The sequence below is a fragment of the Hemitrygon akajei genome, chromosome 3 (genome assembly GCF_048418815.1).
Source record: "Hemitrygon akajei chromosome 3, sHemAka1.3, whole genome shotgun sequence".
Classification (NCBI taxonomy): Eukaryota; Metazoa; Chordata; class Chondrichthyes; order Myliobatiformes; family Dasyatidae; genus Hemitrygon; species Hemitrygon akajei.
Window position 1 is genome coordinate 210,333,493 of NC_133126.1, and position 23,188 is coordinate 210,356,680.

At 47.3% G+C, this 23,188-nt stretch overlaps 1 protein-coding gene across 1 annotated transcript in view; it reads right to left on the reverse strand.

Annotated features, from left to right (window-relative positions):
• The window catches only part of slc2a2 (solute carrier family 2 member 2), a 100,751-nt gene that overhangs the window by 72,078 nt on the left and 5,485 nt on the right, over nt 1-23,188 (reverse strand). The window contains exons 2-5 of the mRNA XM_073041793.1: nt 11,478-11,570; nt 8,012-8,205; nt 2,126-2,250; nt 278-393 (exon numbers count right to left, since the gene is read on the reverse strand). Of these exons, the coding sequence (XP_072897894.1) occupies nt 278-393; nt 2,126-2,250; nt 8,012-8,205; nt 11,478-11,570 (528 nt within the window). The remainder of the gene's footprint in view (nt 1-277; nt 394-2,125; nt 2,251-8,011; nt 8,206-11,477; nt 11,571-23,188) is intronic.

Consider the following 23,188-nt stretch of genomic DNA (forward strand, 5'->3'; position numbering starts at 1 on the left):
GTCTGTACATAAGGCGACTGACAGGAAATGATAAAGTCATTGGTTGGGGGTGTGGAGGGGTGGGCTAGAGGGTGGAGGTGTTGATCAGCCTCACTGCTTGGGGAAAGTAACTGTTTTTGAGTCTAATAATCCAGCCGTAGAAGGTACATAGCCTCCACAGCAGATTAGGATTGCATTTAATCTTGAAACTGCCAGAGGAAATGGTGGAGGTTGTTTAAATACAGGAGACTTGGATAGTAGGGGTGTGGGGCACTGTTGGCGTGCCAGTGTACTGTACCTGGCTCAGGAGGATTCCCGTGACGATGGCCAGCTGGTGGATGGTGCCCAGTGCCCCGCGCATGCTGGTGGGGGAGATCTCCCCGACGTACATGGGCACCAGTCCCGACGATAGACCTACAAGGGAAGCAGAGAGCTTGGTTGGTCTCATCTGAAACATTCGAGCCAGCACAGCCCAGCAGTCTGAGCCATTCTCACGCTGCTTTGTGGATGATATATAGAGGCCTCTCCACTGGACTGTGACAAGAGAAAGGAAAATGCACCCACCACAGAGAGGCCATCAGGCTAACCAACGACATCTGCCCACTTACATAAATCCCACACTAACCCCAATTTATTAGACGATAAGATACAGGAGCAGAATCAGGCCATTCAGCCCATCAAGTCAGCTCTGTCATTCCATCATGGCTGATTTATTATCCCTCTCAACCCTAATCTCCTGCCTTCTCCCTGTAACCTTTGATGTCCTGACTAATCACAAGCTCATCAATCTCCACTTTAAATGTACCCGATCCACAGCCCTCTGTGGCAATGAATTCCACAGATTCACCACCCTCTGGCTAAAGAACCTCCTCATCTCTTCATCTAAATGGACATCCCTCTATTCTAAGTCTGTTCCTTCTGGCCATAGACTCCCCCCATGGTAAGAAACATCTTCTCCACATTCACTCTATGTAGGCCTTTCAATGTTTGGTAGGTTTCAGTGAGACCCACCCTCTCATTCTTCTGAACGCTGGTGAATTCAGGCCCAGAGTCATCAAATGCTCTTCATCCATTAACCCTTTCATTACCAGAATTATTCTCCAGGTGTCCTCATTCTTGCCTTGTCCTTCTAAACTCCAGTTTCTGGGAATGGTCATCTACAAATGCCAGTTCTAAACTCCAGTTTCTGCGAATGGTCATCTACAAATGCCAGTTCTAAACTCCAGGTTCTGGGAATGGTCATCTACAAATGCCAGTTCGAAACTCCAGTTTCTGTGAATGGTCATCTACAAATGCCAGTTCTAAACTCCAGTTTCTGTGAATGGTCATCTACAAATGCCAGTTCTAAACTCCAGTTTCTGGGAATGGTCATCTACAAATGCCAGTTCTAAACTCCAGTTTCTGGGAATGGTCATCTACAAATGCCAGTTCTGAACTCCAGTTTCTGGGAATGGTCATCTACAAATGCCAGTTCTAAACTCCAGTTTCTGGGAATGGTCATCTACAAATGCCAGTTCTAAACTCCAGTTTCTGGGAATGGTCATCTACAAATGCCAGTTCTGAACTCCAGTTTCTGGGAATGGTCATCTACAAATGCCAGTTCTAAACTCCAGTTTCTGGGAATGTTCATCTACAAATGCCAGTTCTGAACTCCAGTTTCTGGGAATGGTCATCTACAAATGCCAGTTCGAAACTCCAGTTTCTGTGAATGGTCATCTACAAATGCCAGTTCTGAACTCCAGTTTCTGGGAATGGTCATCTACAAATGCCAGTTCTAAACTCCAGTTTCTGGGAATGGTCATCTACAAATGCCAGTTCTAAACTCCAGTTTCTGGGAATGGTCATCTACAAATGCCAGTTCTAAACTCCAGTTTCTGGGAATGTTCATCTACAAATGCCAGTTCTAAACTCCAGTTTCTGGGAATGGTCATCTACAAATGCCAGTTCGAAACTCCAGTTTCTGGGACTGCTCCGCTACTATTTCCAGTTCAACAGCTCCATCTGTTACAGTGTGCCTTCATCCAGCCATGTCTTCCTCACAACCACATTGTGCCAACTGGCACCGTGGGCATGTGGGATCCAGTGAGGGCAGGTGACCCTGGCTCGAGACTAACCACCAAAAACCTCCGGAGTATCAATGCTTTACCACAATAGATGCCGGTGATGGCTCTCCCTGCGATGACCATGATGTGTGATGGGCCCATTTTAGCCAAGCCCATCAACAGAGCACCGGCTATTGCCAGAACGTTGAGAACCTTCATCGCCTTCAGCCTGGAGAGTGAGGAAAGCACAGAGGTTAGAAAGCAACTTCAGAGTCAAAGATTCCTTAAGATTGTCATTTCCAGAACATAAATGTAATGAAGAACAAAATAACTGTTACTCCTGGTCCGATGCAGCACAAAAATACACGGTAAGATAAAGAGCACAATAATAAAAAAGATACTTTGAGGGGCAGAGCGAGGAGATGGCACTAAATGGCGACTACCTGCATCTTCAGAAATAGCTCTATTTCCATCTTTGATGTCTCTTTTCTCCTTTTCAAGGTTCTTTTGAAGACCCTGACCTGGAGTTACACCCTGACTTTGGTTCCATGTGGGAATGGGACCCACTCTCGGGGCCTCACGACCGCTAGGAAATGATAAAGTGGTGGTGGTTGGGGGTGTGGAGGAGTGGGTTAGTGGGTGGAGGTGTTGATCAGCCTCACTGCTTGGGGAAAGTAACTGTTTTTGAGTCTGGTGGTCCTGGTGTGGATGCTACGGAGCCTCCTCCCTGATGGGAGTGGGACAAATGAGCAGGGTGGGTGGGATCTTTCATGATGTTACTGGCCTTTTTCCAGCACCTTTCTATATATATGCCGTTGATGGAGGACAGGCTATGCCAATGATACGCTTTGGATCTGCAGGCTGCAGTGCAGTTTTTGTACCAAGGAAAAATTTTACAAGAAACCTGAGGGAGATGTTTTTACTCAGAGTGTGGAACAAGCTGCCACTGGAAGTGCTGGATGCGGGTTAGATTATAGACTATAAGACCATAAGACATAGGAGCAGAATTAGGCCATTCAGCCCATCAAGTCTGCTGCGCCATTTCATCACGGCAGATCCCGGATCCCTTTCAACCCAATGCACCTGTCCTGTCTCCATATCTCTTGACACCATGACCAATCAGGAAACTATCAACTTTCACTTTGAATCCACCACGGTCAATGGCAATGCATTCCACAGATTCACCACTCTTTGGCTAAAAAATACTCCTCCTTACTTCTGTTTTAAAAGGTCACCTCTCAATTTTGAGACTGTTCTCTAGTTCTGGATACCCCCACCATGGGAAACATCCTCTCCACATCCACCTTATCCAGACCTTTCAACATTCGGTAGGTTTCAATGAGATCCCCCCGCATTCTTCTAAATCCCAGTGAATACAGGCCCAAACCTGCCAAACGCTCCTCATATATTAACCCCTTCATTCCCAGAATCATTCTCATGAACCTCCTCTGGACTCTCTCCAATGACAACACATCCTTTCTGAGATATGGGGCCCAAAACCGTTGACTATACTCCAAGTGCGGCCTGACTAATGTCTCATAAAGCTTTAGCATTATCTCCTTGTTTTTATATTCTATTCTTCTTGAAATAAATGCCCACATTGCATTTGGCTTCTTTACCACAGACTCAACCTGTAAATTAATCTTTTGGGAGTCTTGCACGAGGACTCCTAAGTCACTCTGCACCTCTGGTGTTTGAACCTTCTCCCCGTTTAGATAATAGTCTGCACTCTTGTCCCTTTTACCAGAATGCATTATCATACATTTCCCAACAGTGTATTCCACCTGCCACTTTTTTGCCCATTCTTCCAATTTGTCTAAATCCTGTTGCAATCTTATTGCTTCCTCAGCACTACCTACCCCTCCGCCTATCTTTGTATCACCTGCAAACTTTGCCACAAAGCCATCAATTCCATTATCTTAATCATTGACGAACAATATGAAAAGTAGCAGTCCCAATACTGACCCCTGAGGAACACCACTAGTTACCGGCAGCCAACCAGAAAAGGCCCCTTTTATTCCCACTTGCTGCCTCCTGCCTGTCAGCCATTCCTCTATCCATGTCAGTATCTTTCCTGTAACACCATAGGATTTTTATCTTGTTAAACAGCCTCATGTGTGGCACCTTATCAAATACCTTCTGGAAATCCAAGTAAATGACATCCACTGCCTCTCCTTTGTCCACCCTGCTTGTTACTTCCTTGAGGAATTCTAACAAATTTGAGAGGCAAGATGTCCTTTTTCAGTAACAATGCTGACTTTGACTTATTTTATCATTGGTCTCCAAGTATCTTGAAACCTCGTCCTTAATAATAAACTCCAAAACTTACCAACCACTGGAAGCTTCTCCCCATTTGGAACTGGAACCACACGTTAGGCTAACTGGTCTATAATTTCCATTCTTTTGTCTTCCTCGCTTCTTAAAGAGTGGAGTGACATTTGCAATTTTCCAGTCTTCAGGGACCATGCCAGAATCCAGTGATTCTTGAAAGATCATGGCCAATGCATCTGTTATCTCTTCAGCAACCTCTCTCAGGACTCTGGGATGTAGTCCATCTGGTCCAGGTGACTTATCCACCTTAAGACCTTTCAGTTTGCCTAGCACTTTCTCCTTTGTAATAGTAATGACCCTCACTCCTGCTCTCATGGACCTCTGGCATTCTGCGAGTGTCTTCCACGGCAAAGACTAAAGCAAAGTACTTATTAAGTTCATCTGCCATTTCTTTGTCCCCCCCATTACTACCTCACCAGCATCATTTTCCAGAGGTCCAATATCAACTCTCACCTCCCATTTACTCTTCATATAGATGAAATTTTTTTTGGTATCCTGCTTTATATTGCACACATTCAGAGGGCTAGTCTGCCCTCATATTTCATCTTTTCCCTTCTTATAGCCTTGTTACTTGCTTTTCGGTGGATTTTAAAAGCTTCCCAATCATCCAATGTCCCACTCACTTTTGCTACCTTCTATGCCCTTTCCTTAGCTTTTACGCAGTCCTTAACTTCCCTCATCTACTCCTGCCATTTGAGAACAACCTGTGGGATGTATCTATCCTGCACCTTGTGAATTATTCCCAGAAACTTCAGCCATCTCTGCTCTGCCGTCATCCCCACCAGTATCCTCCTCCAATCCTCCTGGGCAAGCTCCTCTCTCATGCCTCTATAATTCCCTTTATTCCGTTGTGATACTGATGCGTGTGGCTTATGCTTCTCCCTCTCAAACTGCAGTATGAATTCAATCATATGATCACTGCCTCCTAAGGGTCCCTTTACGATAAGCTGACTAATAAAATCTGGATTATTACACAGCATCCAGTCTAAGATGGCCTTTTCCCCGAGTAGGCTCGAGCACAAGCTGCTCTAAAAAGCCATCAACAATTTCCTTCTCTTGCGATCTGACACCAACCTGATTTTCCCAATCCCCCTGCATAATGAAGTCCCCCATTACCATTATTATATGCCCATTTGTAAACCTGCTGCAACATCTAAGAGTAGTTTCGATAGGTACATGGATGGTCCAGGTGCAGGTCGATGGGGCGAGGCAGAAAAATAGTTTGGTGCAGACTAGATGGTTCAAAGAGCCAGTTTCTGTTCTGTTTCTTGTGGCCACAGGCAGAAACCTGAGCAGGTTCACGAGAACAGATTAAAATATAAAGAATGTTTAATGGCTCTGGGCCTGTACTTCCCAGAGTTTAGAAGAATGAAGGCGGAGTCTCATTGAAACCTATCGAATATTGAAGAGCCTAGGTAGGTGATGTGATGAGGATATTTCCTATAGTGGGGTAGTCTAGGACCAGAGGGCACAGCCTCAGAATAAAAGGGTGCCCATTTAGAACAGAGATGAGGAGGAATTTCTTTAAGCAGAGGGTGGTGACTCTATGGAATTCATTGCCACAGATGGCTGTGGAGGCCAAATCATTGGGTCTATTTAAAGCACAGGTTAATAGTTTCTTGATTAGAAAGAATGTTAAAGATCACAGGGAGAAGGCAGGAGAATGGGATTCAGAGGGATAAAAAAAATCAGCCATGATGGAATGGTGTAGCAGACTTGATGGGCTGAGTGGCCTAATTCTGCTCCTTTGTCTTAAGGCATATAGTTGTGGTTAAAAGGGCGGTACAAAATCTGTTCTGTTTTATCATGATGGTTAGGGACAAGTATTGTCCAGGACATCTTGCTCTATGAGAACTCCTGCACCCAGCCACCAGGCAGGAAGTTTAATATCTCAGTCAGAAGATGGACATGTTGCCCTTCCTTGGTTCCATGTTGAACAGTGGGCCTTAACTCTCTTGAAAGGTTAACAATCTAATTCTGGAAGACTCTGAGATGCCCAGAAACTGCGGGCAAATCCTTAAAGGAACACAAATAGTTTCAAAGTTCAAAGCAAATGAATTATCAAAATTCATATATGTCACTATATACAACTTCGAGATTCGTGTTCTTGTGGGCATTCACAGTAAATAGAAAGAAGCAGAAAAGAATCAATGAAAAACCTCACACAACAAGGACAAACACCGAAAAACAAAAGACAATAAATTGTGCAAATACAAAACAGAAAAAAAGTAAATAAATAATAAATATTGAGAACATGAGTTGCAGAGCACTTGAAAGTGAGTCTATAGGTTGTGGAATCAGTTCAGTGTTGTGTGGAGTGAAGCTATCCTCTCGGGTTCAAGAGCCTGATGATTGAGGGGTGATAACTGTTCCTGAACCTGGTGGTGTGGGACCTGATGGTTGAGGGGTAATAACTGTTCCTGAACCTGGTGGTGTGGGACCTGATGGTTGAGGGGTAATAACTGTTCCTGAACCTGGTGGTGTGGGACCTGATGGTTGAGGGGTAATAACTGTTCCTGAACCTGGTGGTGTGGGACCTGATGATTGAGGGGTAATAACTGTTCCTGAACCTGGTGGTGTGGGACCTGATGGTTGAGGGGTAATAACTGTTCCTGAACCTGGTGGTGTGGGACCTGATGGTTGAGGGGTAATAACTGTTCCTGAACCTGGTGGTGTGGGACCTAATGGTTGAGGGGTAATAACTGTTCCTGAATCTGGTGGTGTGGCACCTGATGGTTGAGGGGTGATAACTGTCCCTGAACCTGGTGGTGTGGGACCTAATGGTTGAGGGGTAATAACTGTTCCTGAACCTGGTGGCGTGGGACCTGATGGTTGAGGAGTAATAACTGTTCCTGAACCTGGTGGTGTGGGACCTGATGGTTGAGGGGTAATAACTGTTCCTGAACCTGGTGGTGTGGGACCTGATGATTGAGGGGTAATAACTGTTCCTGAACCTGGTGGTGTGGGACCTGATGGTTGAGGGGTAATAACTGTTCCTGAACCTGGTGGTGTGGGACCTGATGGTTGAGGGGTGATAACTGTCCCTGAACCTGGTGGTGTGGGACCTGAGGCTGCTATACCTTCTTCCTAATGGCAGCAGTGAGAGGAGAGCATGGTCTGAGAGGTGGGTGTCCCTGATGGTGGACGCTGCTTTCCTGCGACAGTGCTCCTTGTAGATATGCTCAATGATGGGGAGGGTTTTACCCCTGATGGACTGGGCTTTATCCATTACTTTTTGTAGGATTTTCCATTCCTGGGCATTGTTGTTTCCGTACCAGGCCACGATGCAACCAGTCGGAGTATCTCCACTCTCCATCTATGGAAGTTAGTCAACGTTTTAGATGTCATGCTGAATGTGTGAATTTAGCCAAAATCTCTGTGGGTTAATTTGGGAAAGGAGTGAAGGCGTGATGCTATTAGAGCTCTTGGTTCAATACCAGCATCCTCTGTAAGAAAGTTTGTACATTTTTCCCAAATGTGTGTCGGTTTCCTCTGGGTGCTCCCACAGTCCAAAGACGGTTAGTAGGTTCATTGGTCAGTGTAAATTGCTCTGTGATTAAGCTGGGGTTAACTATGTGGTTGCTGGGCGGTATGGCTCGTTGGGCTTGCTTCACACTGTTTCACTAAATAAAATGAAATTGGATAATCTATTTGCATACCTGCCCAGTCTGTCCGCCAGATAGCCGACGAAGAAGGATGAGAACATGCCCCCGATGCAGAAGACGGCGACAGACAGGGTCCAGTAAACAACCACAAGCCGGTCCTTCTGCAGGCTCGCTGCTTGTGTGAGATTCCCGGTCGCCGTGTCGTTTTGGTCAGCATGGAGGATCCGGGCATAATGCCTCTCGATAACCTGGGGAGGGGATCAGACCAGGACTGAGCCTTTGCACGCAGAATACCCTTGAGCACTGAACCTCTAATCCAAGTAGGAGTTACAAGCCAAACTCTATCATGGTAACATAGGACCATGACAGCACAACACAGGCCCTTCGGCCCACAATTTTGTACCAACCTTTTAACTAAGATCAATCAAACCCTTCCCTTCCCTCTAACCCTCCACTGCTCTCTCAGCCATGTGTCTATCTAAGAGTTTCTTAAATGTCACTATGTTGTCTGCCTCTACCCTGGCAGGGCACTCTACACACCCACTACTCTCTGTGCAGAAAACGTACCTTCCTCTGACACCCCCCATACGTTCCCCTTAACACCTTAAAATTACGCCCCATTTCCATCCTGGGAATAGGCCTCTGTCTGTCCGCTCCATCTATGCCCCTTATCATCTTATACACCTCTCACCCTCTCTCAGGATTGCTGGTTGTCTGTTGTATCCAACAATGACAGGAGACCTATGGGGGAGAATTTTTAAACTGGAAGACCTGGACAGAGTTATAGAAAACCACAGCACAGAAACAGGCCCTTTGGCCCATCTTGACAGCTGCACTCTCTTGACCTTGGAAGCCTGGGTCCAATAGTACGAGTAGTCATCATAAACCGGGGTTGTCTGTGTGCTTTTCCTCTCAGGGCTGCAGGGGTGAGGGGTCATCCTCTGACATCCCCCCTACATTTCCCTCCAGTCACCTTATGCCCCCTGGTATTAGCAATCGCCATGCTGGGAAAAAGTCTCTGGCTGTTCACTCTTATCATCTTACACACCTCTATCACGATTCAAGATTCAAGATTGTTTAATTTCATTTCCAGTACACAAATGAGAATTAAATAATTGTTACTCTGGTCTAAATACTGCTTTGAACTCCTCCATATATTCTGGACTGTTGGTGCCAGATGGGGTGGTTTGAGTATCTCCTGGGACTTTCATGCACAACAGTCTGTGGAATTTGCGAGGAATGGTGTGAGGAACAAAAGGTATCCAGTGAGCAGCAGGTCCGTGGGGACAAATGTTTTGTTAGTGAAGGAGATCAGAGGTGAATGGCCGCACTGGTTCAAGCTGACAGCAGTAACTCAAATGACCACGCGTTACAACAGCGGTGTGCAGAAGAGCATCTCTGAGCGCGACATGTCGGACCGTGAAGTGGGTGGGCCACAGCAGCAGAAGAATCAGAATCAGGTTTATTATCACCGGCAAGCGACGTGAACATTGTTAACTTAGCAGCAGCACCAACAGACCACAAACATACACTCAGTGGCCGCTTTATTAGGTACAGGAGGTAGCTAGTAAATGGCCATTGACTGTATGTTGTGAAATTTGTTGTTTTGAGGTAGCAGTGCAGTGCAATATAGAAATATAAAACACAAGTTCTGCAAAAATAGTGAGGTGGTGCCATGAGACCAGCGACTGTTCACAAATCTGATGGTGGAGCTGCTCCTGAAACACTGAGTATCTCTTCAGGGTTATTTGGCTGAAGCCTGCTATTGTGGACTGTGGGATCTTGCCGTGCAGGATCCGGTCCCACCTTTCCTTCCTTCAAGGCGGCTGCACGTCATCAGCATTTCGAGTGCAGTAGGGAGCTCCACCCAAGGAGGCGACGAGTGTTCGAAAGAAGCAGGACCGGACCCGACAATTCCTTGCATCACTGTCCAATCACAAAGAAGGCGGCTCCACCTCGTCAGGAGTTTGAGGAGACTCGGTATGTCACCAAAAGACTCTCGCTTATTTGTACTGAAGTACCATGAAGAGCATTCAGTGGTTGCATCACTGTCTGGCGATGTACCAAATTGGGAAAACGCTGTAGGAAGTTGCAAACTCAGCCAGAAAACTGCTACGTTTTGCAATGTACTGCTGCCACTAAACAAATTTTAAGACGTATGTCAGTGATAATAAATCTGATCATATTTCGTCTGGGTAGCCTCCAACCTGATGGTATGAACGTAGATTTCTCCTTCCAGTATTTTCCCCTTCCTTTTCCCTGTTTTTGTATTCTCCACTCTGGCCTCTTACCTCTTCACCTCACTATCCCTTCACTTCTCCCTGGTGCCCCTCCTCCTTGCCTTTCTCCCATGGTTCACTCTTCTGTCCAATCAGATTCCTTCTTCTTCAACTCTTTACCTTTTCCACCTATCACCTCCCAGCCTCTTACTTCTTTACCGACCCACCCGGCTTCACCTATCACCGGAAACGGAAGAAGTGCTACACCTGCCCCCACACTTCTTCCCTCACCACCATCCCAGGCCCCAGACAGTCCTTTCAGGTGAGGCACCACTTCACCTGTGAGTCAGCTGGGGTGATATACTGTATCCGGTGCTCCCGATGTGGCCACTTATACATTGGGGAGACCCGCCGCAGACTGGGAGACCGTTTCGCCGAACACCGGCGCTCAGTCCTCCAGCAGTGGCGGGATCTCCCTGTGGCCACACACTCAATTCCACAGACCACTCCCACTCCGGCATGTCTGTCCACGGCCTCCTCTACCGTCAAGATGAGGCCACAAGCAGGTTGATGGAGCAATACCTTATCTCCCGCCTGGGTAGCCTCCTACCTGCCGGCATGAACATCCAACTCACAGACCTCGGTTGATACCCCTGCCCCGCCCTTACCCCCATCCCTATCTATTATTTCAGTCTGGTTCTCTTTCTCTCTCTTTTTTCCCCCTTCACTATTATCTCCCCCCAGCCCTACCTTTCTTTCTCTTTTATTTCCCATAATTCTCCACCTTCCCCCTAGCCCATTTCTCTCCAACCTATCACTTCCCAGCTCTCTATTTTATCCCTCCCCCCACTTCTTATCCCCCCTTGACCATCCCATGTTACTTCACTCCTGATGTAGGGTTTCGGCCCGAAACGTCGTCACTATCTCCTCCCATAGATGCTGTCTGGCCAGCTGAGTTCTGCCAACATTTTGTGTTTTTATTCACCTATCACCTCCTTGTTTGTCCTCCCTCCCTCCCCCCCACCTTCTTTTTCTGGCTTGTTCCCCCTCCTTTCCAGTCCTGATGAAGATTCAAAGTGCATTTATTATCAAAGTATGTTTGCAGAACACAGCCCTGAGATTTGTCTTCCCACACAGACAGCCACAAAACAAAGAGAACGTGTTGAAAACATACACCCAATGTGGCAAAAAAAAGAAAAAAACAAAGCGGAAAAAAGACTTGGTGTGTCACGTCAGTGATAAACCGGTTCGGATTCGGATGACCCCGGTTGAAGCGATGACAAGCTGCTTGTCTGACTTACCTCCTGGGGTGCGTTGATAACTCCCGTTCCATAGCCAAACTGCAGCGATCCCAGTACCGCAGTGAAGACAGACAAGAGCAGGAGGCCAGATGGCTGGGGGCAGAGAGCACAGGACAGTCACAGGCTGGACGCATTAATTAGTCACATGCACATTGAACCATACAGTACAGAATGTGTTCACAAACAAGAGAAAATCCGCAGACGCTGCAAATCCCAGCAACACACACAAAATGCTGACGCAATTCCGCAGGACAGGCAGCAGCTGTGGAAAAATGCACAGAGGACGTTTCAGGCCGAGACCCTTCCCACAGGACTGGAGAGAAAAAGATGAGGAGTAGATTTAAAAGGTCGGGGGAGGGGAGAGAGAACCACAAGGTGATAGGTGAAACCTTGAGGGGGGAGGCGGAGGTAAAAAGCTGTGAAGTTGATTGGTGAAAGAGATGCAGGGCTGGAGAAGGGCGAGTCTGATAGGAGAGGACAGAAAGGCCATGGAAGAAAGCAAAGGGGGAGGAGCACCAGCGGGAGACGCTGGGCAGGTGAAGAGATGAGGCAAGAGAGGGGAAAGGGGATGGGGAATGGTGGGGGGGGGGCACCACTGGAAGTTTGAGAAATCAATCTTGTTTGTGATCTGCACATTTTCTCTTGTTTATGTTCTGAGGAAGATGCAATGTTACCAAGTACGTCCCCTGCCAGGCCTTTTTGTTAATGAAGATATAACTCCAATGTAATGTGAGATATCCTGTCCTCACAAGATCTCAAATTTCAAAATACAAAGTAAATTTATTATCAAAGTATATATTCTTAATGTCACCATACACCACCTCCAACATTCTGTGTGTGAGTACGTAATGGGTTGTTTGTGCTAACAACCAACACAATCTGCGGATGTGCTGGGGGCAGCCCACAAGAGTTGTCATGCTTCCGGTGCCAACATAGCCTTGCCCACATTGTTCAGCAGGACAACTCTGAGCCAACATTGAACAAGACAGATGCAACAAAGGCAAAACAAATCCCTTCCTGACACCCCAAACCCCCACTGGTCTTTGTCCTCGTGCCCCACCAACCTTGGTCATGAACCCTGGGGATCACAGGCCTTCGACCTCAGTGCCTGTTATCCTGACTCCTGTCCCTGGGGATCCACCATCTAGACACGCCAACTGACCTCGAGCCCAGAAACCCAGCTTGTCCCTGGGCTCTGGAGGGATTCAGCCCCAGCAGGCGCACACTGATCAGAGTGGGTGGGAATGAGGGCAGAAAGGAAGAAAGGACAGGAGGATGGAGATGAACACGGGGAGGAGGAAAGGAGAGTATATAATGGAGGAGAGTACACATGCCAGAGTTGACCCTTCATATTAGCCATGTCCAGCCTGGGAAAAAGTCTCAGGCTATCCACTCGATCTTTGCCTCTTATCATCTGATACATCTCTAGCAAGTCAGCACTCTTAACTGTTACCATCAGGGAGGAGGTACAGAGGCCTGAAGGCACTCACTCAGCGATTCAGGAACAGCTTCTTCCCCTCTGCCATCCAATTCCTAAATGGACATTGACCCCGTGAAAACTGCCTCATTTTTTTTAAAAATGTATTATTTCTGTTTTAGCACTATTTCTAACCTATTTAATATACAGTACATATACAGTTACTGTAATTTATTTTTTAAATGTTCTTTCTGTATTATCGTGATTCAGATTGAACTGCTGCTGCACAACACATGCCGGTGATAATAAACGTGATTCTGTTTCCGCGAGCACCCACGGCTCTGTGTGAAAGACATGCCTCTGACATCCCCCACTCCCACGTACTTCCCTCCATTCACACTGAAACGATGCCCTCTCTCATTAGTCACCTTCACTTTGGCTGTCAGCAGCAGACACAAAATGCTGGAGGAACTCAGCAGGTCAGGCAGCATTGATGAAGGGGAATAGGGATTCAACGTTTAGGGCCGGGGCCCTGCCCACTCTATTATGCCTCTTATTATCAAGCCACCTTTCATCCTCCTTCACTCCGAACGGAAGAGCCCTAAGGTCGCTCAACCTATCCTCATGAGCCATGCTCTCTAATCCAGGCAGCAACCCAGTAAATCTCCTCTGCACCCTCTCTCACCCAGGCAGCATCCTGGTGAATCTCCTCTGCACCCTCTCTAATCCAGGCAGCATCCTGGTAAATCTCCTCTACACCCTCTCTAATCCAGGCAGCATCCTAGTAAATCTCCTCTACACCCTCTCTAATCCAGGCAGCATCCCAGTAAATCTCCTCTGCACCCTCTCTCACCCAGGCAGCATCCTGGTGAATCTCCTCTGCACCCTCTCTAATCCAGGCAGCATCCCGGTGAATCTCCTCTGCACCCTCTCTAATCCAGGCAGCATCCCGGTGAATCTCCTCTGCACCCTCTCTAATCCAGGCAGCATCCTGGTCAATCTCCTCTGCACCCTCTCTAATCCAGGCAGCATCCTGGTGAATCTCCTCTGCACCCTCTCTAATCCAGGCAGCATCCTGGTAAATCTCCTCTGCACCCTCTCTAATCCAGGCAGCATCCTGGTGAATCTCCTCGGCACCCTCTCTAATCCAGACAGCATCCCGGTGAATCTCCTCTGCACCCTCTCTAATCCAGGCAGCATCCCAGTGAATCTCCTCTGCACCCTCTCTAATCTAGGCAGCATCCCAGTGAATCTCCTCTGCACCCTCTCTAATCCAGGCAGCATCCCAGTGAATCTCCTCTGCACCCTCTCTAATCCAGGCAGCATCCCGGTGAATCTCCTCTGCACCCTCTCTAATCCAGGCAGCATCCTGGTGAATCTCCTCTGCACCCTCTCTAATCCAGGCAGCATCCCGGTGAATCTCCTCTGCACCCTCTCTAATCCAGGCAGCATCCTGGTCAATCTCCTCTGCACCCTCTCTAATCCAGGCAGCATCCTGGTGAATCTCCTCTGCACCCTCTCTAATCCAGGCAGCATCCCAGTAAATCTCCTCTGCAGCCTCTCTAATCCAGGCAGCATCCCGGTGAATCTCCTCTGCACCCTCTCTAATCCAGGCAGCATCCTGGTGAATCTCCTCGGCACCCTCTCTAATCCAGGCAGCATCCCGGTGAATCTCCTCGGCACCCTCTCTAATCCAGGCAGCATCCCAGTGAATCTCCTCTGCACCCTCTCTAATCTAGGCAGCATCCCAGTGAATCTCCTCTGCACCCTCTCTAATCCAGGCAGCATCCCAGTGAATCTCCTCTGCACCCTCTCTAATCCAGGCAGCATCCCGGTGAATCTCCTCTGCACCCTCTCTAATCCAGGCAGCATCCTGGTGAATCTCCTCTGCACCCTCTCTAATCCAGGCAGCATCCCGGTGAATCTCCTCTGCACCCTCTCTAATCCAGGCAGCATCCTGGTCAATCTCCTCTGCACCCTCTCTAATCCAGGCAGCATCCTGGTGAATCTCCTCTGCACCCTCTCTAATCCAGGCAGCATCCCAGTAAATCTCCTCTGCAGCCTCTCTAATCCAGGCAGCATCCCGGTGAATCTCCTCTGCACCCTCTCTAATCCAGGCAGCATCCTGGTAAATCTCCTCTGCAGCCTCTCTAATCCAGGCAGCATCCCGGTGAATCTCCTCTGCACCCTCTCTAATCCAGGCAGCATCCTGGTAAATCTCCTCTGCACCCTCGCTAAAGCTTCACCGGAATGAGGCAACCAGACTCAAGACAATTCCCCTGTGTGTTTGGATATGAGCAATTATCAGGGATTATTGACACATTCCAGAAGTTTCACAAATACTTTTGTAACATAATATCGCCTCACATCACACCTTCAAATCAGGCTGAGCAGGAAACTTGGAGATTTTAGACAACCCAATCCTCCAATTACAGAAGGAGCATAGAGCTTGCTCTCCACATGACTCTCTTGTCCTCTCATCCCTCCCCAGTGATATCCCTGCAGCCGTGACAAGTGCTACACCTGCCCGTTCGCCTCCTCCTTCACCACCAACCAGGGTCCCAACCATTCCTTCCAGGTGAGCTGGCCTTATCAGGGTCACCTATTGCATGCGGTGCTCCTCTCCATCGGTGCGACCTGATGTACGGTAGATTGGGGGAGTGATTTGGTGAGCACCTTCACTCTGCCCACCACGAAAGACAGGATCTCCTGGTTGTTATCCAATTCTGTTTGATTTCCCAGTTTCCATTCCAGCCCATGGTCTCCTCTACTGCCATGATGAGGCCAAACTCAGGTTGGAGGAGCAACACCTCATATTCTGTCTGAGTAGCTTCTAACGTGATGGCATGACCATCGATTTTTCTAACTTCCAGTAATTTCTAAAGATTTGAAATTTATTTATATACTTAGATATACCAAAATTACTCAGTTGTTGTGGAGGAACTTAAAAGTTTGCATAGATTGGACATGTCACCTAAAACTGTGACAAACTTCTACAGACACACAGTGGAGAGTATTCCTGACTGGTTACCTCATGGCCTGGTATGGAAGCACCAATGTCCAGGAATGGAAAGACCTACAGAAAAGTTTTGGATACAGCCCGGTCCATCACAGTCGGCTTCCTCGTAACTGAGCACATCTACACGGAGAGCCGCCAAAAGAAAGCCATATCCATTGCTAAGGATCCACACCATCCAGGTCATGCTCTCTTCTCATTACTACTTCTGAGCAGGAAATACAGAACCATCAGCTCCCACACCACCAGGTTCAGGAACAGTTATTACCCCTCAACCATCAGGACCCACACCACCAGGTTCAGGGACAGTTATCACCCCTCAATCATCAGGTCCCACACCACCAGGTTCAGGGACAGTTATTACCCCTCAACCATCAGGTCCCACACCACCAGGTTCAGGAACAGTTATTACCCCTCAACCATCAGCTCCCACACCACCAGGGTCAGGAACAGTTATTACCTCTCAACCATCAGGTCCCACACCACCAGGTTCAGGAACAGTTATTACCCCTCAACCATCAGCTCCCACACCACCAGGGTCAGGAACAGTTATTACCTCTCAACCATCAGGTCCCACACCACCAGGTTCAGGAACAGTTATTACCCCTCAGCCATCAGGTCCCGCACCACCAGGTTCATGAACAGTTATTACCCCTCAACCATCAGGTGCCACACCACCAGGGTCAGGAACAGTTAATACCCCTCAATCATCAGGTCCCACACCACCAGGTTCAGGAACAGTTATTACCCTTCAACCATCAGGTCCCACCCCACCAGGTTCAGGAACAGTTATTACCCCTCAACCAACAGGTCCCACACCACCAGGTTCAGGAACAGTTATTACCCCTCAACCATCAGGTCCCACACCACCAGGTTCAGGAACAGTTATTACCCCTCAACCATCAGGTCCCACACCACCAGGTTCAGGAACAGTTATTACCCTTCAACCATCAGGTCCCACGCCACCAGGGTCAGGAACAGTTATTACCTCTCAACCATCAGCTCCCATACCACCAGGTTCAGAAAATGTTATTACCCCTCAACCATCAGGTCCCACACCACCAGGGTCAGGAACAGTTATTACCCCTCAATCATCAGGATCCTGAACCATCGTGGAGAACTTCACTCAACTCACACTGAACTGATACCACAACCCTACACACTCCCTTTCAAGGACTCTACAATTCATATTCTCAGTATTATCTAACAGTGTGTTTCCTCCAAGTGCTCCAGTTTCCTCCCAAAGCAGGATAGTAGGTTAATTGGTGAAATGGGTGTAATTGGGTAGCGTGGAGGATGGGCTGGAAGGTCCTGTTCTAACTCAAAAATAAATAAATCTGGGAGCCCCTGGAAATACTGACAACCCCTCCCCCGGGATCCCCTGTAAATATCTACACGCTCCCCAGACACCCCTGTAACTATTAACCCACATCCTCAGTACCCCTGTAAATACTGATACACAGCCCGGGACCTCCCAACAATCTCATTGGGAATCCCTGTAAATATTGACACCCTGAAAACACTGACACAAACCCCGGGAACCCAATAAATACCCACACACACTCACTGGAGCCCCTGTAAATACCAACACAAACCCTGACATACCCTGTAAGTACAGACACACTCACCAAGACCCCCTGTAAATACTGACTCACTCCCCAGAACCTCTGTAAATGCTGACGCTGTTTAGTATACATCCTGTGAATAATCACACACTGAGCATCCTTCAAAGAAGCTGGCCCACCAATTATATCTTGAGCGATTATTGCTTTAACGTAAGGGACCATCGGAAGAAGTGCTGAGATCTCGAACAGGATTATAAAACAAAAACGATTCTGTGTGTACTCTGGTCTCAGGCCGTAAAGAGGTACTGGGAGTGATATGTTTCATCATTCTGGTCTGAGTTAAAAGTCTAGCAGTGGCATTCTGATTGAGTTGAAGGTTGTCGATAGATTGCCTTGGAATAAATAAATTTCAGTAATCTAGGTTATGTGATTGATCTCAGCACTGACTCGACTCAAACCCGTGTCCTAGCAGCTCTCACAAAGAAATCTGGAGCATTTTATGAGCACAGCTGTCCTGATGAAGGGTCTCTACACGAAACGTCAACTGGTTATTCATCTCCATAGATGCTGCCTGACCTGCTGAGTTCCTCCAGGATTTTGTGTGTGCGTTTCTGAGGCACTTTTATGCCTGAAATGCTGTCAAGCGGACTAATGGAGGTGGAGCGAGTCATTTGGACACAAGGGAATTTTCCACACACTCAGGATGTTTTTCTCTGGAGTGCCGGAGACTGAGCGGACTCCCGATGGAAGTTTATCAGATTAGACAGGCACACAGTCCATATCCTTTGTCCCACCAGGGCCAAAATGTCTAATACTACAGGGCATTCCTTTAATGATGAAAGGGGTATTTACTGAGAGGGGTATTCATTTAATAAGAGGGGATAAATTCAAAGGATTTTTTACACAAACACAAGAGATTCTGCTGTGCTGAAAACTTTGAGCAACACGCCCAATGTTTCTATGGAGGGAAATGAACAGTCATCTTACGGGCTGAGGCATTGACTGCATCGATGCTACCTGACCTGCTGAGTTCCTCCAGCATCTTGTGTGTTGTATTTTTTAAACACAGAGCGTGGTGGGTGCCTGGAATGCGCCGCCTGCGGTGGTGGCGAAGGCAGATGTAATAGAGGCATTTAAGAGATTCTTGGATAGGTGCATGAATGTGCAGAGACTGGAGGGATGCGAATAGCATGCAAAGAGAAGGAACGGGGATTAGGTTAATTAGCCCAGCACAACACTGCAATACTCCGAGCAACACACACAAAATGCTGGAGGAACTCAGCAGGCCAGACAGCGCTTGTGGAAAAGAGTACAGTCGACATTTCGGGTCGAGACCCTTCGGCAGGGCTCCTACTCTGCACACAGCCCTCCCAAACCCTCACCTCTAACACGAGCTCAACATACCTCACCACACAGCAGTGGAGGCGGAAACATGAGAGACGCTTAGCAGATGTTTAGAAAGGCAGATGATGGTGAGGCAAGTGGAGGGATATGGACATTGTGTAGGCAGAGAGATTAGTTTAGTTGGCCATTTGATCACTAATTTAATTAGTTCAGCACAACTTTGTGGGACGAAGGGCCTGTCCCTGTGCTGTATGTTCTTGTGTTCGATGTATTTCAGAGACTCTTAAACAGGCGCATGGATGATAGAAAATTGGAGGGCTGTGCAGGAAGCAAGGGTTAAATTGATCTTGGAGTATTTGAATTAGCCCAGCACAATGCTTCATCACTCTGCACAAAGATTCCTGTATCTTTAAAACTGATTTTAAAGTTCTCTTGCTTGCTTTGCTGCAGCTTTATAAAACTCTCCTGCACAGCCCTGGGTTTGTCTTTATCGCATACAGTTCTAGTTGCCCCAATATAGCAAGGGTATCAAGGACCACAACCTTATCGTATTTGGTTTGAAGACTTGCATGCCTCAATGACCCAGAGATCTACAGTCTGCTGGCTTTATGCTTTGGCGTTTGGTAGGGTCACCATGCCAAGCAGGTCAAACAAGACTGTAGTGGACACAGCCATGAGGAATCCTAGAGAGGCTGGTCAAGGACAGAGAGAGATGGAGGATCTTCATTGCTGCCCAAAACGCCAGCTGCATAATGGGCAGTAAGTAAGCAAGTCGAGGTGTTGAAGAGGTACAGGAGAGGTTCACCAGGATGCTGCCTGGGTAAGAGGGCATGTGCTGTCATGCGAGGGTGGACAAACTTGGGTTGTTTTCTCTGGAGTGGAGGAGGCTGAGGGGAGATCAGATCGAGGTTTATAAGATTATGAGAGGCATAGATAGACAGTCTTTTTGCCAGGGTGAGCATGTCTAATACCAGAGGGGATGCATTTAAGGTGAAAGGAGGTAATTTCAAAGGATGTGAGGGGTACATTTTGTTACACGGAGAGTGGTGGGTGTCTGGAATGGCTGCCTGGGGTGGTGGTAAAGACAGATACATTAGAGGTGTTTAGATAGGCTCAGGAATGTGAGGAAAAGGGAAGGATATGGACATTGTGTAGGCAGAGGGGATTAGTTTTGGTCACTTGATTACTAACTTAATTGGTTTGGCAGCACATTGTGGGCCGAGGGTGCTGGACCGCACTGTGGTGTCTATTCGATGTTTTTACCCTCTCAGTGTTCTGGCAGCGGAGTGATTACAGATTCCAGCAATTTCCAGCATCTGCAGATTTTCTCTTGTTTGTGATTACAGAATCGTTTTCGGTTTATTATCCTGTTCGTGCTCTCATATCTTCTCCCGCCGGTCTCTTAAATATAAATAATCTTCCAGTCGCTACGGAGCTAACCGTTTGGTTTCCCGCCGCCTCCCTCTCCAAGCCCAGGTTGCAGCGAACCGTTCACTCAGCGGACAAGATCATTGGTTGTCAGCTACGGGCATTAAAAAACCAGTTCGTCGCCAGAGCGAAGAAAAGAGCTGGGAAAATTATTGCGGACCCCACCCTCCTTAGCAGATTGCCTTCAGGGAGACGCGTCTGTCACCACCAGGTCTACACGTCATCTCTCAAGTTTCTGACCTGCAGCTTCTCAGCTGCTACACAACGCTAAATGCTGGAATACCTCAGCAGGCTAGGCAGCATCTATGGGGGAAAAAGGTAAAAAGCCACCGTTTCGGGCCGAGACCCTTCGGCAGACAGTACCGAGATGTACCCCAGGTTACTGTGGAAGGCGACGGAGGAGACTGCTGAGCTTCTGGCGATGATCTTTGCATCATCAATGGGGACGAGAGAGGTTCCGGAGCATTGGAGGGTTGCGGATGTTGTTCCCTTATTCAAGAAAGGGAGTAGAGATAGCCCAGGAAATTATAAACCAGTGAGTCTTACCTCAGTGGTTGGTAAATTGATGGAGAGGATCCTGAGAGGCAGGATTTATGAATAAGGCTCTAAAAGTAATCCGGGAAATTATAGGCCGGTAAATTTGACATCAGTAGTAGGTAAATTATTGGAAGGAGTACTAAGAGATAGGATCTACAAGAATTTGGATAGAGAGGGACTTATTAGGGAGAGTCAACATGGCTTTGTGCGTGGTAGGTCATGTTTAACCAATCTATTAAGAGTTTTTCGAGGAGGTTACCAGGAAAGTGGATGAAGGGAAGGCAGTGGATGTTGTCTACATGGACTTCAGTAAGGCCTTCAACAAGGTCCTGCATAGGAGGTTAGTTAGGAAGATTCAGTTGCTAGGTATACATGGAGAGGTAGTAAATTGGATTAGACATTGGCTCAATGTTCTCTGGATGCTTTCAAGAAGGAGCTAGATAGGTATCTTATGGATAGGGGAATCAAGGGATATGGGGACAAGGCAGGAACCGGGTATTGATAGTAGATGATCAGCCATTATCTCAAAATGGCGGTGCAGGCTCGAAGGGCTGAATGGTCTACTTCTGCATCTATTGTCTATTGCCTATTGTCAATGGAAGAAGCCAGAGAGTGGTAGTGGAGGATTGCTACTCTGAGTGGAGGCCTGTGACTAGTGGTGTGCCATAGGGATCAGTGCTGATTCCATTGTTATTTGTCATCTATATCAATGATCTGGATGATAATGTGGCAAATTGGATTAGCAAATTTGCTGATGATACAAAGATTGGAGGTGTAGTGGACAGTGAGGAAGGTTTTCAAAGCTTGCAGAGGGATTTGGACCAGTTGGAGGAATGGGCTGAAAAATGGCAGACGGAGTTTAATGCGGACAAGTGTGAGGTATTGCACTTCGGAAGGTCAAACCAAGTTAGAACATACAAGGTAAATGGTAGGACACTGAGGAGTGCAGTAGAACAGAGGGATCTGGGAGTACAGGTACATAATTCCCTAAAAGTGGCATCACAAGTAGATAGGGTTGTAAAGAAAGCTTTTGGTACATTGGCCTTTATAAATCAAAGTATTGAGTATGAGAGTTGGAATGTAATGGTGAGGTTGTATAAGACATTGGTGAGACCGAATTTGGAGTATTGTGTGCAGTTTTGGTCACCTAATTACAGGAAGGACATTAATAAGGTTGAAAGAGTGCAGAGAAGGTTTACAAGGATGTCGCCGGGTCTTGAGAAACTGAGTTACAGAGAAAGGTTGAATAGGTTAGGACTTTATTCCCTGGAGCGTAGAAGAATGATGGGAGATTTGATAGAGGTGTATAAAATTATGAAGGGTATAGATAGAGTGAATGCAAGCAGGCTTTTTCCACTGAGACTAGGGGAGAAAAAAACCAGAGGTCATGGGTTAAGGGTGAAGGGGGAAGTTTAAAGGGAACATTGGGGGGTCTTCTTTACACAAAGAGTGGTGGGAGTGTGGAATGAGCTGCCAGATGAAGTGGTAAATGCGGGCTCACTTTTAACATTTAAGAAAAACTTGGACAGGTATATGGATGAGAGGGGTTTGGAGGGATATGGCCCAGGTGCAGGTCAGTGGGACTAGGCAGAAAAATGGTTCGGCACAGCCAAGAAGGGCCAAAGGGCCTGTTTCTGTGCTGTAATGTTCTATGGTTCTAACATTTCAAGACGTATAATATGATTAAGAATAGTCAGAATGGCTTTGTCAAGGGAAGGTCGTGCCTTAAGAGCCTGACTGAATTTTTTGAGGATGTGTCTAAACACATTGATGAAGGAAGAGCAGTAGATGTAGTGTATATGGATTTCAGCAAGGCATTTGATAAAGTACCCCATGCAAGGCTTATTGAGAAAGTAGGGAGGCATGGGATCCAAGGGGACATTGCTTTGTGGATCCAGAACTGGATTGCCCACAGAAGGCAAAGAGTGGTTGTAGACAGGTCATTTTCTGCATGGAGGTCGGTGACCAGTCGTGTGCCTCAGGGATCTGTTCTGGGATCCTTACGCTTAGTGATTTTTATAAATGAGCTGGATGAGGAAGTGGAGGGATGGGTTAGTAAGTTTGCTGATGACACAAAGGTTGGGAGTGTTGTGGATAGTGTGGAGGGCTGTCAGAGGTTACAGCGGGACATTGATAGAATGCAAAACTGGGCTGAGAAGTGGCAGATGTTCAACCCAGATAAGCATGAAGTGGTTCACTTTGGTAGGTCAAATATGATGCAGAGTATAGTATTAAAGGTAAGACCCTTGGCAGTGTGGAGGATCAGAGGGATCTTGGGGTCCAAGTCCATAGGATGCTCAAAACAGTTGCGCAGGTTGACTTTGTGGTTAGGTAGGCTTATGGTGCATTGGCCTTCATCGATCATGGAATTGAATTTAGGAGCCAAGAGGTAATGTCACAGCTA